The sequence below is a fragment of the Athene noctua genome, chromosome 1 (genome assembly GCF_965140245.1).
Source record: "Athene noctua chromosome 1, bAthNoc1.hap1.1, whole genome shotgun sequence".
NCBI lineage: Eukaryota > Metazoa > Chordata > Aves > Strigiformes > Strigidae > Athene > Athene noctua.
Window position 1 is genome coordinate 138,820,055 of NC_134037.1, and position 16,697 is coordinate 138,836,751.

Sequence of the window (16,697 nt, forward strand, 5' to 3'; positions counted from 1 at the left end):
CACAGTTTTTTGGCTAAACGATGACCTGTGTGGGGGAGATGATCTGTTTAGGCAAAGGAGCGTACAAGCACCCCAAGCACAACACAAGGGTCAGTGCAGGGAAGGAACTTGTGGATTTTCCTCCCTGCAATGAGGAGAGACAAAGGTGCTTGCTGCTTAAGAGCTGTTGCTGCTGAATCAAAGCACCACCTTGTTCATCTTTTGGCAGTCAAAATGGATATTTCCCATTTCTTTGAAGTTCTTGAACCTGCCTGCGTCCTCCACCAGTGTCACATCTGAGCACCCAGGAAACACTATCACCTTGATCTTCACAGTGCTTCAGGTAGTCTGAAGTCAATGTGTGGGACTGAAACCAGGAGGAGGGTTAGTGGCGTAGATGGGAGATACCCTGTGGGGTTTGTTTGAACAGAACACTTGCACAAGATTAAATGGAGCCATAATATTAAATCGACTTGATGAAGCACCAGAGCAAGTTGGGATTTGTTCATATTGGTGAGTGCGTACGAGGCTTGCTAGCATGTGGCAGCTAGTCTTGATTGTGCCCCTTGTGTAGACAAGTTACTGCCTTCTCATTTGGTTAGCTGGGAAAAGCCTGGGTTTTGCTGGAAACAGTTGAGGGAAAACTACAGCTAGCTCTGCTTGCCCAAATGTTTTGCAATATTTAATGAGACAGAGGGACTGACTTGGCTCAGCTGAGAATCTCGAAGGCTATATAAGCCTATCCTTCCCTCCCCAATTTGATAACCACCCATGGCAGTTTTAATTCCCCATTCTCAAAAAATCAAGGGCCTCAAGACTGTGGCAGTGAAGTGCCCCATGGTTCAGCAGCTGTGATGTAGCAGTGCCACTTCAGTCTGCTTTGGTGGGTTTCCTGTCCTTTTTTCTGCCCTGGTTCCCCAGTGCAGACATTGGCAAGTCTGTAAAAGGATGCTAAAAGAAGTAGGCTGGGATGTTATCCTCCAACTCGCATACTAAACAATTGTAGGTGCTGCAAGGGGGATGTGTGGACAAGGGGAACGAACCACTAAATGTCCACAACGTGCTGCCCCTCAATAGCATCTCCCTCTGTGGCTGCTGGAGGCAGGCGAGGGGGCTGGATGGACATGGCTCTGACATAGCAGGCTGTTTCTTGTGCCTGTGTTGCTCACCTTGTGCAGTGGAGCACAGGCCAAGGTGTGTAGACTGGGTTTGAACTAGCCAGATGGTTAAAATACTGGTCAGTGTAAATATCATTTGTACAGTTTCTCAAGATTGACTGCCTTTTCTTACAAAACATGTTAAGGAAATACTGTTACTTTATTTTCATTGGGGCAATTGAAATGGAATAGACTATTTTTATTTCTCATTCTGTGCTAATGGCATGCCATAATTTGTTTTCAGCTTGGGACATTGGTTCTTAGATGGCTTAGCCTCAAACCTTAGGTTTTGTATTAGTTTAAAGATTTTCTAATCTAAATTGAGAATGTTCAGAGCTTTTTGGTAAGAATGGTGGAGTGAAATAGAATATGCATCTCATTCTTCAGATTTCACAGAGAATCTTTTCTATAATAAATACTGGCTGGTATCAGAGTGACTTCTTTTGAAGCTGGGTGTCTGATGTCAGCCAACACTATCTGTTAGGTGACTGGAAAGGGTATTTAAAACGTTTAATTTCAGGAAACTGCTTTAGGAAATTTGGATGCTTATATGTTTGTGCAAGGCTTTTCAAAATTTTAGCATTTTTTGGTTTTTGTAATGGGCAGAGGCTCCTACGTTATCTGGGCCACACAACTGTGTGACAAGCAGGTGTAATGAAACCAGGTCTCTGATGTCTTTCTGCATGTAAACTTTCTGATCTTTAATGAAGGATGAGCTTATAGGGTTTCTTTGTTCTACCCAGCTGCCTGTTTATTTTTGCAAAACTTGAGGTCTCGAACGCGTTAAATTCCTAATCTGTCAAATTTGACTGAAATTAGCCAAAGGGGTTCAACAGTTCTGTAGGGAAGGAAAGAAAGGACAACATGCACCCATGCATATAGGCTGTGATTGCATAAATCTCATTTCATGCTGAGAACACATGCGATGTAACAGAACAAAAAGCCTTTTACTGCACTGCATTTCATGCTCTAATGGCATTCTGCGTCATCTGTGGCATGAACAGCAATCTGATAGGATGTGTGGTGCTGGAGACTGAGCTGGATTTGGTGTGTTCACGTTAGAAAGGAAAAGACGTCAGTAGGCAACGCTGAGTCCTGCTTACAGTGTCTCTTGCTCTGGAGTGCTTCCAGTTTTATGCTGAAGTAAATATCAGACAATGTTTTATTCCCGCTGCAGCGTTGGGCCAGTTTGGGTCTGGAAGAGTAGACCTGTGCCACAGAAGTCCATCGCCCTGCTGTGAGTCCTGGGGAGGTGAGCACAGTGTTGTCCCAGGGCTTACCCCCTTACTCTTCAGAGGAGATACTCACACATACAGCCTGAGCAAACCCCATGCTCAGCAAAGATCAGGTAGAGGAGGACAGCTAATCTGTGTAAAATTCTACAGTCCTGAAGAAACTCCCTTCATTTTGCCGAAGCATTGAAGGGCTGTTGAAACTGAGAACTGAACAGCAAAAATGGACACTGTTTCACTTACAGCAAGCCAGACTTGGCTTAGAAAGTAACAAACTGGTGGAGTTAGCTGAGGATGTGGAGCAGAAGGTGTTGTGTGAAGCCACGGGTGCAGCGGGGACTGGGATGTGTGTGGGCAGCCTGCCCTGGCAGGAAGGCAGCCCGCACGCTGCCTGGCTCAAAGCTGGGCTCCCAGGCATTTGAGCCACTACAGGGCAACCCCAGCAGCAGGTCTGTGAGACCATGAAAGATCTCTTTCACCTGTGTGGGTGGGGTGAAATGCACCTTTGACTCCCCTTAGTTTTAGGGGTGACTGTTCTTTTAAAATAAAAATAAAAATCCCAACCAACTGAAAAAACCCTCAGAACAGTGATACATCAATTTTCAGTTTTGGGGAGGAAATGTGTTGTTTAACTTTTAGTGAGGATTGAGGTCTGAAAGTTCTAAATGGGCATCTCTGTGTAGCACTGAGAAAAGCATATATGCTTTCCCAGCGTTCCCTACTGACTAATTGAGGCAGCTTTCCTCCCAGACAGATGGCAATTGAAGATTACTACCAGAGATAATTAGTTTTCCTCGGTATAGGTAAGGAAACTAAGGTGCAAAATTCAGGGCTAGGAACTCTACTATAGGATGAATACCCACTAAAAGTTAGCACTGCAACGTAGGCTGTTGTAGTGTCATTTTATAGCTCTGTATACACAGAAATATGTAAATGAACTTGTTCAAACTTTTCCGTAAGGAGCCAAGTTCCCTTACAGCAGCTGACAGTTGCTCTGTGAAGAATTCCAGTTGTGGTTTTATGTCTTTCAGCCAGCTACTTTGTCCTGGGTTTTTATTATGAATTTGATTTCAGCTTTGTATGAGGAAACACACAATTACTGATACTATGAATGCTGAAGTCACGTATACCTACATCTTTGTTCCTCTTGGAAAACTAATTACCTTACAAATTTATTTTTTTTAAAACGTGGATTTATTGACACCTTTTCCCATTAGAGAAGATGTAGTTAGGACTTTACATGCTGTCTTAAATGTTCTTCAGGACTACATTTTTCAACTATGCTATGTATCTCAGCTCTCACTCCTCAGGATAAGTGCTGTTTGGATATGCAATGTGGTAGTTTTTCCTGTATTCACATTTAAGAAATGAAACAAAACACGAAAAGCCTTTAGGGGATCAGATACAGGCTCCGCTGCAACCTGTGCAACAGTTCTCTGTTAGCTCAAAAACATTTTACATCCACAAAGCATTCTCATAGTTACAAAGTTGCTCATTAGAGCTTTTCTTATGGTTTGTTATTTCTGAGCTGTAGTGCTAAGAAAACAAAGCTACATATAAAGAAGGCTTTTGAAAATAGCCTTAATATTTATAATATTCAAGCTTTTCCAGTTTGGCACTGTCAGATTGGGTTTAATTTTCTTATAATAGTTAGCAGTTAAGGTGTGTATTATTAATTTTCAAGATCCAAAGGCGATGTGAATGTGTTCACTGCAATGCTGAATTAAGAGCGCTGGAAATGTAAATTAATGTTATCAGAGAAGCTGCTTAAACTTAATGTTCTGCAGCTTTCTCCTGAGCTGGCAGGATCGCTGCGCTGGGAAACTTCCAGGATTTAGTAGTACTGTGGGGTAAGTGCTACCACTTATCTTCATTTTCTTCCCTCCCTGAATTAATTTAGCTTTACACTTTTCACTGACTTGTTTTGCTTCATTCCTGAGAATCCCAGAGCTCTCCGTTGCAGCAGATTGACTTGCAGAATCTGCTGTTGGGGTAAATTCCTTCTCAAACAGCTGGGTGGTGGGTTTTTTTGGGTTTTGGTTTTTTTTTTTGGGTTTGTTGTTTTGTTGGGGTGGGTTTTTTGGGTTGTTTTTTTTTTCCAGCAATTGAGGCAAGATAGGGAGCAACACAGCATAAGTCAACTTCATAGGTTTGGGGCTCTGACTACAGACGTGCTTTGCATGTTATTTCAATGAAAATTTAAACCATTCAGTTTTGTATGCTGGTAGGAGTATGTTCAACACCTTCTTGCTGGGCCTCTTAATTCACACAAACCTGCACCATGTAGCTTGTTGCTTTTTAAAATATGGGGTCTAAAAGCTCTGCTGGAAAGAGCTGTGGCATCAGATGATGGCTGGCGGTGCGTATCTGGACTTAATTATGACTGGGGCTTGCAAAGGCTACTGTGAAATCTAGTCATACAAAAAGCACCTATGTCTCTTCAGGGACAGATTCTGACACCAGTACAAATGAGGATTTATACTATTGTGATTAAGTAAGAAATTAGTCTTGATTTATTTGAGACTTTCTGTTGATGTAGATGGGGGAGCATTTCACTCTCCAGGTGCTGGTAGTGAAGGAAGTAAATCAGCTCTCTGTTATCTTTTTTCAAAAAAACCCAAACCAAACATTCCCTCTACCCTTGGGAGCCCTAATATTGCTTGTGAGTGTTTGGTTTGGGGTTTTTTTGTCATTTGTTTTAGCCTAGGGTTGAGATTATTCTTTGTTTTCCCCAAGCTGACTGGTAGATTGAGTTTTGTAATTCCCAGCTATTTTTGTGAGAGCTGAGGTTAAATCACTAGCTCCAAATCAGCCAGAGCTGGATGTTTTAGATATTCTAGGCATTATTAGAAGACAAAGTGTGCCTTGTTTGAAGGTGAACTTAATGCTGTAGTGAATGTGCACGTGTAATAGAGATAAAATTCTCTGGTTGGGCCTTTATTTAGATTGATCATGGTTTCTAGGGGGGAAAAATGGTGAGCTGTTATGATTTGTAACTGAACTGTTTTGAAACCTGACTAATCTGGGTATTTCCAGCCTTTTCTCTTTACACTTTTTTCCATCTTTTCTCACTGGGAAACCTAAGAAGGATTGTTTGTTTGACCTCAAGCCTCTGGCTCTCCAGGCACTCAGGGACAAAGAACAGTGGGTGTGAATGAGTAACTGATGTTGTAGTGGGATATATATTTATTAATAATTTTCTGCTTTCTCAAGCATTGTGTAGTATCTGTGGTTTTTGTTGTTTAAAAGGCGGTGATGAAGCAAAGTAGCTCAAAACCATGATGCTCTATTCTTTCAGAAAGAGCAGCTCAGGTTGACATTAAGTTTTTCAGTTATGCAAATCAAAGTACAAGGAGAAAATGTCTTGAACTCTGACCAGAACATGTTGCATGGCTTGTTTATATTCCAGTCTTTCTGGAAGAAGAGCTGAAGGAAGAGGGGAAACATAGGCTGAGAAGGAACAGTGTCGTCCCCACAGTATGCAGGAGGATCTGCATGGATTTATAGCACTCATTCTCTGTATTTTGTTCTATCATGTATTATACAGGCACATATGATGTGTAATATATAAATAGCAGCCTAGTAGTCTGGTTGGCTAAAGCTTTAAAGGTTAATCTGAGAGAGTACAACAGGGATGGAAGAAATCTTTCAGCTACAGCTGAAATTTGTGATTTTTTTTTTTTTTTTTAAGGTGTAGTTAGGGCTGGATTTGTGGTGTTTGCTTTGATTAAAAATTTGGGAGTTGAGGAAGCAGAGCTATCTGTGCTCAGCTTATACCTGTTTTGGACTTTGCATGCACAGGTTACCTTTTGGCCAACCACAAAGTAGTTGTTTTTGTACTGCACTGCATCTCTCTGGCTGCTGGGCATGGCTGTAACTAGCTAGTCTGTGTTCAAGTGCACTGGAGGAGGGGGGGAAAAAAAAAGTGTGCTGGGGGGAGGCCTGTGGAGGGATAGGACGGGGAAAGCATAAGGAAATGTCTGTTCCCAAACTCTGTGCACCTTTGCATAAATTGACCACTTGTTCCAGTCCTCATCTCAAGACACAAAAGCAGACAAGAAGCTGAGGCTGTGTACTTGATCTTATTCTTGATCATAATTATAGGCAAGGTTTTTGGAAATCTGTAATGATTAGAAAGCACCAGTTAGATGAGAATTTAATGGTTGTTATTGTTCTTCTTTGCTTCAAAGCCACAAGCTGGATTTAGATCTACTCAGGGGTGACTTTTAAACTCAAGCTAGCAGTGTTTAACTGCTACAAAAAGTGTGTCCATTGTTGGAATGAGCCCCAAGCCATTTTGGAACATTAGGGAATATTGTTTTCTATCTTGGAGGGGAAAAAATAATTAAAACCAACATTCACTAGCTGAGAAATATCAAACCAGCTATGTCTTTTACACCTGCAGTTTTAATTGTGTGTCTACACCGTGCAATGAAGCATGCTGTCACCTTGAGCTGGTGCCAGGGATCCCCACTGCACTGAGCCAAAATATTAGCTCGATTCTCAAGGGTGACATCATAACCCTGCGATAGCCCCAAGCTGGAGGTAACATGTTCTGCCTCCCAGCAGGGCTAATTAGCATCAGACCGTTGCACCGCATACTGCTCCTATTTGAGGGCCATTTCAGTGGTATCTAATGCCTGTGCTCCATCGTGTTTTGCTTGTCAGGATTTTCTAGCAGGATGCACTGGCTGATGCTTTGTACTCCCGTTTTTCATCCATGGAACTAGTATTTGGTGTCAGTATAAGTGACATTAAATTTTGCACTGGTAGGCCCAGAAGTGATATCTTTGTCAAACAATGCACATCATTGATCGCGCTGCCTCTGAGAACAGGATCACAGCAGGGTTTTGCAGCCAGAAGGGGGACTGTTTCAGTAAGCTTTAAAAAGCTTGTAGTAACTTGACCTAGGCCTGTACACATGTTGTCTTGCTATCCAGGAAACAGTCCGATGAGTGCGTGCAACCTCTCTTTTTCTCTGGCCTTTTCATTTTTTTTCTGTTCCTGCTCCCGCTGTTGGGCATGTGTAAAAGCTGCTGTGTGCTCAGGCAGAGGGAGGGAAGAGGAAGAGAAGTTACATTGCTGAACAGATGATACTGCACTAGACAAAAGGTGAGAACAAGAGTTAGTTGGGGCCTGCAGATCTTCTGCAGCTTTTGCCAAACTCTCCCAGTTGATGGCATGTCTTCCTGGAAGGCTGCAAGCTCATGTCTTTCAGATCTTGCCTGAAATGTTGGAGGGCTTAGTTTTGGCTAGAACAAGCCACCATACCCGATTGTCTTCATTTAGAGGTGGTAATGGGAATGATGTGAGATTTCGGGACTGGAGATGAAGGTTTGGTGGCGTAGGTGTTGTGCTGCCTGTTATGCTCAAGGCACAGAGATAAACTGCTTGTTCCTGGGCCTGCCTGCAGCCTTCTGGAAGGGAGCTTAACCTCCCTCTTCTACCAGCCATCCTGTCTAGGTAAATTAGAATTGCAGGGGGTGAAAATAGACTTAACTGGACTTGGATTCTTTATCAGTACCTTTTAGCCAAAGGGTATGCCTGCATGGAAAGAGTTTCTGAGTTTGAGTAGGACTGGAGAGTCACATGATGGAAAGTCATGCAGACATCTCCTTGAAGATTTTGGACAGAAGTGAACTGAAATGGTGTTTGTCAATGAAAAATATTAAGTTGCTTTTCCTCCTTGCTTGACCTGGTTGGCAGGCATGTTCTGGTGAGGAGCAAAGTACTGGTGTCTGTCAGTTAGACAGAAATGGAATAAAATAATCATGAATTGTCCACAAAGCGGTAAATGTATCGCTGTCTCTTATGGTACAGAATAGGTTTCACCATTATCAAGATGATGAAAGGGAGGGAGGCAAGCTCTTAGGCCCTACACCCCATCTAGTAACTCTTGTAGCCTGTCCTGAGTTAGTGTGCAGCCATGCAAAAGGTCAAAGGTGGACACAGCTCTAGTCTGTCTCTCCCCAGTAGATTAATGTCAGTAGAGGCTGCATTTCTGGCTGTAGTAGCTTAAGGAAGAACAAGGGTAGACTAAATTGACTGAACATTGCTATTACTGTGATCTAGTAACATCTACTGGACATCATTGTGTGCTGTTGAGTACTTGGAGAAAATGCGATCTTCCTATTTCTTTTCAGGTCTTCTGCTGTAGTTGGAGAAAGGGGAAATTGAGGGTAAACATTGGAATCCTTCCTTAACAAAGAGAAGCTGTCTCTGGAGGAAGGCTGTCTTTTTTCAGTTATCAGGATGCTGTGGATGTAAATGGTTGGTTCTGTATGCGCTTGGAGGGGAAGAAGTCTCTAGATTTCATAGTCAGCAAACTCTTCTGCTTATCCCTTTATCATTGAAAGGGATTAGGGCAGAAAGAGCCCAAAATGTCTTGTCTTCCAGTGAAGGAAAAGTCTTTAACTGCTGCTAAAGATTGTACGTGCGGTGTGATGATGGAAGTCTCCAATGACATTTTGACACAGTAAAACCTTAGTTTTTTTCGTGTCGTGGTTTGTGCAGGCCTTCAGGAACAGGAATAACTGCTTTGGTTTTGTGTGGGGTGGGGCAGGTTAGGAAGATTCTTTTCCAATTAAGATGGCTGTTAAACTTACCACTTCAAAACAAAGTCACTGTTGTTGGAGAGTTAGAAATGTAGTTTTGATTGAGGGCTGCTTTGCTAGGATAATCCAATATATCTACCTTCCTTATTTAAACTTAATATTTCTGAGGACTTCTGTTTCTTGATAAACTAAAATCATAAAAGAGCAATGGAAATGATGAAAAAATTTAAGGAGTGTGTGAGGGAAAGCACTAGACTGACTCGGCCACTTCAGTACCTTTAAGACTCTGCTGTAGTGCTACTGCATTGTCCTCTACAGCTCTTCCTTCCTGAAGAGGGGGTAAGTCAATGAACTATGCACATACTTAGAGCAAGAACCAGAAGAGTTAATGATGAATAGTGCATAGATTTGGCAGAAGAAATATGTAGATATGTGCCATGATGTGCTCATGTTTTGGCAGCTGAACTTGAGACAAATGATGACATGAGAAAAACTCCCTTCTTGGTTGTCCTTTTGCTGTGTGGTTCCATGGGACATGTCCCACACCCTGACCAAAAGGAATCAGTGCTGCAGGACTGGTGATCCCACAAAACACTGACTACATCTTTAAAATCCTGATGTTTCTTTTTAAACTTTTTAGTAGGCTTTTATCTGCTGCTTCTGCTGTCTCTTTAAATTTTAAGGTCCACTCAAAGTACATTTTCAAGCTGACTTCCCTTCCTCCCCCACAACTACAAGGGGTAGGAATTTGAGGTCTGAGTGAGCTGAAATTTTCCTGCTGTCAGTTAATTGCAGCAGCAAGAAGTTAAATTGTCACAAGACTAGGTATGGAGTTAAGATTGTTTTAAGATGAATAGTATTTAATTTAGTAACTACTTAATTAAGTATTTATTAACTGTTTAGTGATAGTCAAAGGTGTTTTACAGAAAAATAAGTAGGACAGATAAAAAAGCCTCCTGCCTTGTATTATAAACACCTTAATTTTAAGCAAGAAAGCAAAAAGAAGGCTTGCAAGTGCTATGAAGAAAAGCAATTGCAGTGTGGTCATGTGATTGCCCAGCCCAATGGCTATAGTTTTCCATGTGATTATTCAGTGGCATGGCTGCATCAACTGCATGTGTAAGTTGAAAGATAAACAGAGGCTATGAGATAGTGGCTCTTATCAGATGCCACGTTTACTGATTGTAGCAGAATAATGACTAATTGTAAGTAAAGGTGCAGCTCTGATGAGGATGTTGGTTCCCCACTTCCATCAAGGGAACAAAAGCCTCTGGGCTTATATAGCTAATTTCTCATATACCCGAATGTGACTCTGTGGTGGGTTGGTGGACCCATCTGTCCATAGGAGACTGTGTAGGTTTAAGCCCCTGCCAGGACTGGAGACCACATTGCCGTTGCCTCTCCCCCACCCTCAGCCGGTCAGGCTGGAAGTGAGGCACAAACCCTGGGTTAAAATAAGAAGAAATTTAATACAACAGTGTGACAAACAATCTGAACAACAACAGTAGCAATGATAACAACAATAAACAGCAATAACAGTGAACAAGACCAAAGATATACAGAGAAATACTGCAGTGGTTACAGAACGAGCCTGCTGTGTGTTCCCTGCTACCAAAGCCACAAAGGAAAGAGTTCCTGACTTCAGTATGGTATGAATAACCTGCCTGGAGATCCCGTCCCCCTTCTCTGCTGGGGAAACTTAACCCTATCCCAGCTGAACCAGGACAGAGATGCAGGTTGATCTCTTAATACCGTAACTGAGTCTGTCTTGTCTAATTCTGTAATTGTAGCTCTGCCTTGGTGGGGGTGGGAGGTTGAACAGTGGAAGTTAGCTTAGATTCCTATCAAAAATGCTCATCAATCTTTTTACAAGGCTTATGCATCCCATTGCTTGCTTACTTGCAGAAAATTGACCAGCTAACACCATGAATATCAGGCATTGGTGTGCTGGGTTCCTCACCCCTTTCATTGTGTAGATCACCGTAGGCCTTTTGGAAAGAGGAGAGAATTGGATTAGTTTTGTTTCTTGTCCTCTTTGTTTTGCTTAACCTGACTGACCTTGACTTAAGGGCACCACGACCTGTGTCAGTCAGGTTGAGGGGCTTAAATCAAAATGCTGGGTCTTGTGTTACGATGAATAAACTGGAACAGGACTGTCATTTTACATGTGAACTGTGTCTTCTCAGTTGCCTTTTTTCTTAGATCTCTGACTATGGGAATTTTCTGGTGCGATATTTGCACTGTAGGAGTTTGTTTTCCTTTTATTAACTTTCTGTAACACTAAGCTATTTTAAATAGGGAGGGGGAGCTGGAAAATGCTGTCACCATTAAAAGTACACCCAGAATAATTTCTTCTGTAAACAAGGTAATGATTCTGTTTACTAAACTGGATTAAGAAAGTCTTCACTAAAAAGACCATCTTTCTTGACTACAGAACTTTTTCTCTTCAAAGCACTGAATGAAGCCAGACACTGGAGGATGGGATGCTGAGAAGACACTTGTATAATTAAAGACCGTTTTATGTTCCTAAGAGCTGAGTTGGGTAGACCCTTAATGATGCTCCATTCTCATGTGTGTGCCAGGCTGAATGTCCTATAAGATACTGAAAGCTGTTACAGATTCCTTATGATACTGTTTGAAGAATGGGTGACTCAACCAGTTCTACTGCTTGACAACCTTTTCTGTACAGAAATTTTTCCTAATATCCAAGGTGAACCTCCTCTGGTGCAACTTGAGGCCATTCCCTGCCATCCCTTGTTACTTGGGAGAAGAGACTGACACCCACCTCACAACAACCTCCTTACAGGTAGTGGTAGAGTGATAAGGTCTCCCCTCAGCCTCCTCCAGGCTAAGCAACCCCAGTTCCTTCAGCTGCTCTTCATAAGACTTGTGCTCTAGGCCCTTCACCAGCTTCATTGCCCTTCTCTGGACACACTCCAGCACCTCAGTGTCTTTCTTGTAGTGAGGGGCCCAAAACTGAACGCAGTACTTGAGGTGTGGCCTCACCACTGCTGAGTACAGGGGGACAATCACTGCCCTAGTCCTGCTGGTCACACTATTCCTGATACAAGCCAGGATGCTATGGGATGTCTTGGCCACAGTGCTGGCTCATACTCAGCTGACTATCAGTCAGTATTTCTGGGTCCTTTTCTGCCAGGCAGCTCTCCAGCCATTCTTCCCCAAGCCTGTTAGCGCTACTGGGGCTTGTTGTGGCCCAAGTGTAGCCCCTGGCATTTGCCCTTAGTGAAACTCCCCCAGTTGGGCTCAGCCCATCACTCCAGGCTGTCCAGGTCTCTCTGCAGAGCCTCCCTACCCTCGAGCAGATCAACACTCCCACCCAACTTGGGGTCATCTGCAAACTGACTGAGGGTGCACTTGATCCCCTCATCCAGATAATTGATGAAGATACTAAACAGAACTAATTCCAATACTGAGCCCTTGGGGCCACCACTCATGACTGGCCGCCAGCCGGATTTAACTCCATTTACCACAACTCTGGGCCCAGCCATCCAGCCGGTTTGTTACTCAGCGAAGAGTACACCTATCTAAGCTGTGACCAGCCAGTTTCTCCAGAATGCTGTGGGAAACTGTGTCCAAAGCTTGACTAAAGTCTAGGTAGACAACATCTACAGCCTTTCCCTTATCCACTAAGCAGGTCATCTTGTCGTAGAAGATCAGGTTTGTCAAGCAGGACCTGCCTTTCATAAACCCATGCTGACTGGGCCTGATCACCTGGTTGTCCTGTACATGCCACATGGTGGCACACGAGATGATGAGCCCATTGCTGTTAGTGACACTTGACTAAACCTAGTAGGTGAGTTTTCTTGTAATGTTCTTGCAGTTTTAGGGAAAGACTCTTACAAAACTATTAATAAAACCTAGGGTTTTTCTCTAGATGTTGAGAGTGTCTGTAAAAAAAAAAATAAAATAAATTGCAGTGACTCTTCAAGAAGACTCAAGGGAGTTGGAACTGTAAAGGAGGCAGTGAGGCTTCCCAACAAGGGATGAAAGGTTGAAATTGCAACTGCTGCAGCCTATGAATATTTAATCCAGAACAGAGCGGGACGGCCTGGAGGATATACTTTAAAATGATAGATTATAGCTTGTTCATGGCATGGTTTAGTTACTGCTAGATGCTGTATAAAACTCACTCTGCAGTTAAACTCCTGTGAAGGATATGGGGAGGGGGAAGTAAGGAAGTGGTGGCTTGTTGCACTCAAGTCGTAACAAGTAGTTCAGTTAGGCATTTCTTCAAGCTATGCGAGTGGCAGTAGTTTGCTTCTCAATTTCTAATAACAAAATGCAGCTCTCTAGTAGTTTCTTGGCCTTTAATACAAGGTATGATGTTAAGATGGTACTAGTGTAAATCATACTGCTATAAATCACTTGGACTATAGCTGCTTGGAGTTTTATTGTCTTAGGGATGTTTAATAGAGGTTTAAAATAACAGTAACTCTAAATATTTTTAAAAGTAACATGGAATTAAAAAAACCAAAACAACAAAAAAACCCTGCAAAAAACCCCAAACTATAAAGCCAAGGCTCTGCTATTGGAAAATGCAGCAGTATGATTAGATTTGGCTTGGTTTTGCTGGACAGCTGTTTGTTACCTTCACTTTAAAATATAGATGTGCAAGTAGGTGTTTATGCATTGTGTGCATTGAGCCTGCTTACCATGACAGGGGGACAAGTGAAAATAATAGAAGAATATAGCTCTCAAGTAAATTTCCACAGTAATTTGTGGCCAGAAAGGCTATTTTGGACTTTCACAAGATTAAGCAACAAGAGTTCATTCATAGCTACTGAAAGGGCAGCTCAGTGTGTTAGACATGAGCAATGCAGAACTTGATTTTTCCCCCAGTGTGTCTTGCCAGATACATGAGCTTCTGATATTTCTGTTTTTCTTTTACTTGACTGTGCAGTGAGGTGAAAACTCTTATTTGAAAAATGAACACATTCTCTGTTATTTCTCCATAACGTAGTAAATTCCACAGATTGGGTCCTAACTTTTCTTCCTCGCTTTGCCATGTGTGAAAATAGTATTTTTTTGTTACTTAAGCAATGAAGTCTGGCCTGTGTCAAGAGATGGAGACTCTGCAGGATGTGAGGGCACAAGCAGACAACTTCAGTGCAGCTTTAGATGCTACAAACCAGACTTTAAGAATATTGAGTGATCCTAAAAAATCCAGTAGGAACTTGTGGCAGCTCATACCCTGTTCTGCTTCATTGGCATCAGCCTGTCTGCCTCCTGCAAAGTGCCAATGCTTGTTTAACTGTGTAATTAGGGAAACGGATAGTGGGTGGCGTAAGAAAGAGGAGAAGCACAGGGACCTACCTGTAAAGGCCAGTTTCTGACCCAAGAGGCTGGTTTCTTTGGGCTGCCAGTGGACAGAAAGGAGCTCCTCCTCTGACATGTTTCTGGAAGAGCCCATTTTCTACCCGTGTCCTCAAGGAGAACCTAGAGTGAACCTCTCTTAGTGCTTGGGTGCAGAGCATGCATGTGTGGTAGGTGCAAAGCAGTGTTCAGTGCCTCTCACTGGAACTTTGTGTGAGAAATCAAACTGGAGAGATCAAATTTATGGTGGTGGTGAACAGTTGTAGTAATGATGATTTTCTTCCGTAGGTTTCAAGATGCTTTATAAAAGTTCATGTTAATAGTATAACTTGGATTTAAATTTGGTTTGTTTTTCTTTACATTTCAGGTCTACCAGTCATGAAACGAATTCTTCTGTTTTTTATCCTGGCTGCTGCTGTTATGTATGGTATACTGCACGGAAATCTGTGGAGAAATAACCTCTACTGGTATGGTGATGATTTGTTCACTTGCAGTGCAAACACTGTGTGAGACGTGGCTGTGAGTTGCTGAACAGCTGTTTGCTAGTAATCAACAGAAGTGATTGCTACTCTGTGTGGGTATTTTGTGGTTGGTGTTTTTCGTACTGTGAGGGAATGAATGTGATTGTTCTGTCCTGTCACCCCCTCTTGTGTCACGTTTAAAGCTACTAGTGGGTTGGGTTTGAGCCTGGTTGTATGGAGAGGTCAGAATCTCAAGGATAGGGAGCCTCTCTGAGTTTCATGAAAAATAGTCGTTCAGGTGGGGAGATCTTATTTGTGTGTGTCATGTGTCTATGTCTCCTCCCACTCCATGTCTGTTTTTTGTTAGCTTGTTCCTTTAGATGTCTGATAAGTGACGGGAGAGAGACCTGCTCCACACATGGGAATAACTGCAGGTATAGTGGGCACCTTTTGAAAAGCTGAAATTTGTTGAGTCCCAGTGGCAACCTTGTGGGAAGTGAGCCTTCCCTGTCTCCAGGCTGCACAGGACAGGTGGCTTGGGACCTAAAATTCAGGGTGCTTATCGAAGAAGTTGAGTTTCCACTGGCCTTTGCACAGCTGTGACCAGGACTGACCAGTGTGTTTGTGTTCTGAAGATCACAATGATAGTGTTTAAAAGTAGTGATTGACGTGCCTCTTTTTCTGGTTTATATCATAAAATTGATGTGAATGGCTTTCTGTTGTGGTTTGTTTATCGCAAACCACGGTTTGGTGATGTTTCCCTTTTTTCAGGATTAGCTTTTATGGACAGACTGCCTCTGTGAGGGCTCCTCCTTCCTATGAGACTAGTGGAGTTACTCAGTAAGTTCAGCAGTTGAGTGTTTTTTTGTTTGTTTGTTTGGGGTTTGGGCAGGTGGGAGGGATTGAGACTAAAATCCATAGCCTTTGTCTGTAGGCTCCCTGTTCAACTGGTTATTGTACAGCAGTGTCCATTGGCTGTTTCTGTTACAACTGTTGACACGTTTGGCAGAAAGGAATTTGTCCATGTCATGCCTCCAGTGTTTGGTTAATATTTACAGCCAGTTACAGTGACTGTCTGTAACAAGCAATTAATTGTTGGAAAAATATTTGTTTACAACTTTCAAATTTCTGCAATTCTGAGTTATGCCTGAATGAAATTAGCAGAGCTACAAGGGCAACTTTTGTGTTTCAAATTTAATAAATCAGAGGTGTTGTTCACTTGTGGTGTGCAAATGCGTGTATAAGCAGATCCTGTGCTAGTAAATTCCTGCAATCAGGTTTGTAGGACTAATGGGTGCCTATGCTAGAACTTAAAAGCAGGTCTCTGTTCTTGCCGAGGCCATCCTGCAAAATGTCATCTGTGAGGCTGCTGCTGGAAAGCAACGACCTGGCCAGCTGATACATTTCACAGGGTGCTTTCTCAGTGTCAGTATTCACGTGACAACTCGAGGTTACCAAAAGCAATTAACCTTAATGGTGTATTTGGCTTGTGGTTCTCATGTGGTGATTTCATCCTTCTGTTGTTAATGCAGCCCAGATGCACATGTTGCTCTCACTGAACTTTACTCTCTCTTCTGTGCTTCATATTTGTTATTAATTGGGCTAAATCGCCAAGGTGGGAATGTGCTTATAAGTGTCTTAAGGCATTCCTCTCATAATAAGGTTATCTCCAGAGAATCTAATTTTCCTTGAAGTACCCTATGTGGTGCTGTCTCTTCCCCTCTCCTCTCTGAGGGGCGCTGGTGATGCTCTCTGGTATGGCTGCAGAGGTGGTTCAGCCCACATGTCCTGCTTCTCTGCAGGTGGGCCTGAGATCTTGCCTCTGGTTGTGACTGCTTTGATAGTTGCTGAGCCAAGGGAGGTTGCAGACCTTTTGGAGCAGCACCCTGTGATAAAAGCCTTTACTAGTAAAAGTAATCTTACCTCAACGAGAAAGATCAATCTTTATAATACAGAGGTAATCACAAAAGCTTGGTGTGG

The 16,697-nt window shown here is 42.6% G+C and overlaps 1 protein-coding gene across 5 annotated transcripts in view; it reads left to right on the top strand.

Moving 5' to 3' along the window:
• The window catches only part of ST3GAL6 (ST3 beta-galactoside alpha-2,3-sialyltransferase 6), a 46,982-nt gene that overhangs the window by 6,038 nt on the left and 24,247 nt on the right, over positions 1-16,697 (top strand). For 4 of the 5 annotated variants that reach the window (XM_074897910.1, XM_074897926.1, XM_074897935.1 and 1 more), the window contains 2 exons: positions 14,624-14,723; positions 15,489-15,557. In XM_074897910.1, the coding sequence (XP_074754011.1) occupies positions 14,635-14,723; positions 15,489-15,557 (158 nt within the window). In that variant the 5' untranslated portion in view covers positions 14,624-14,634. Of the gene's footprint in view, positions 1-8,625; positions 8,639-14,623; positions 14,724-15,488; positions 15,558-16,697 lie in introns of those variants that run through there. The other variant, XM_074897943.1, reaches the window with a different exon arrangement.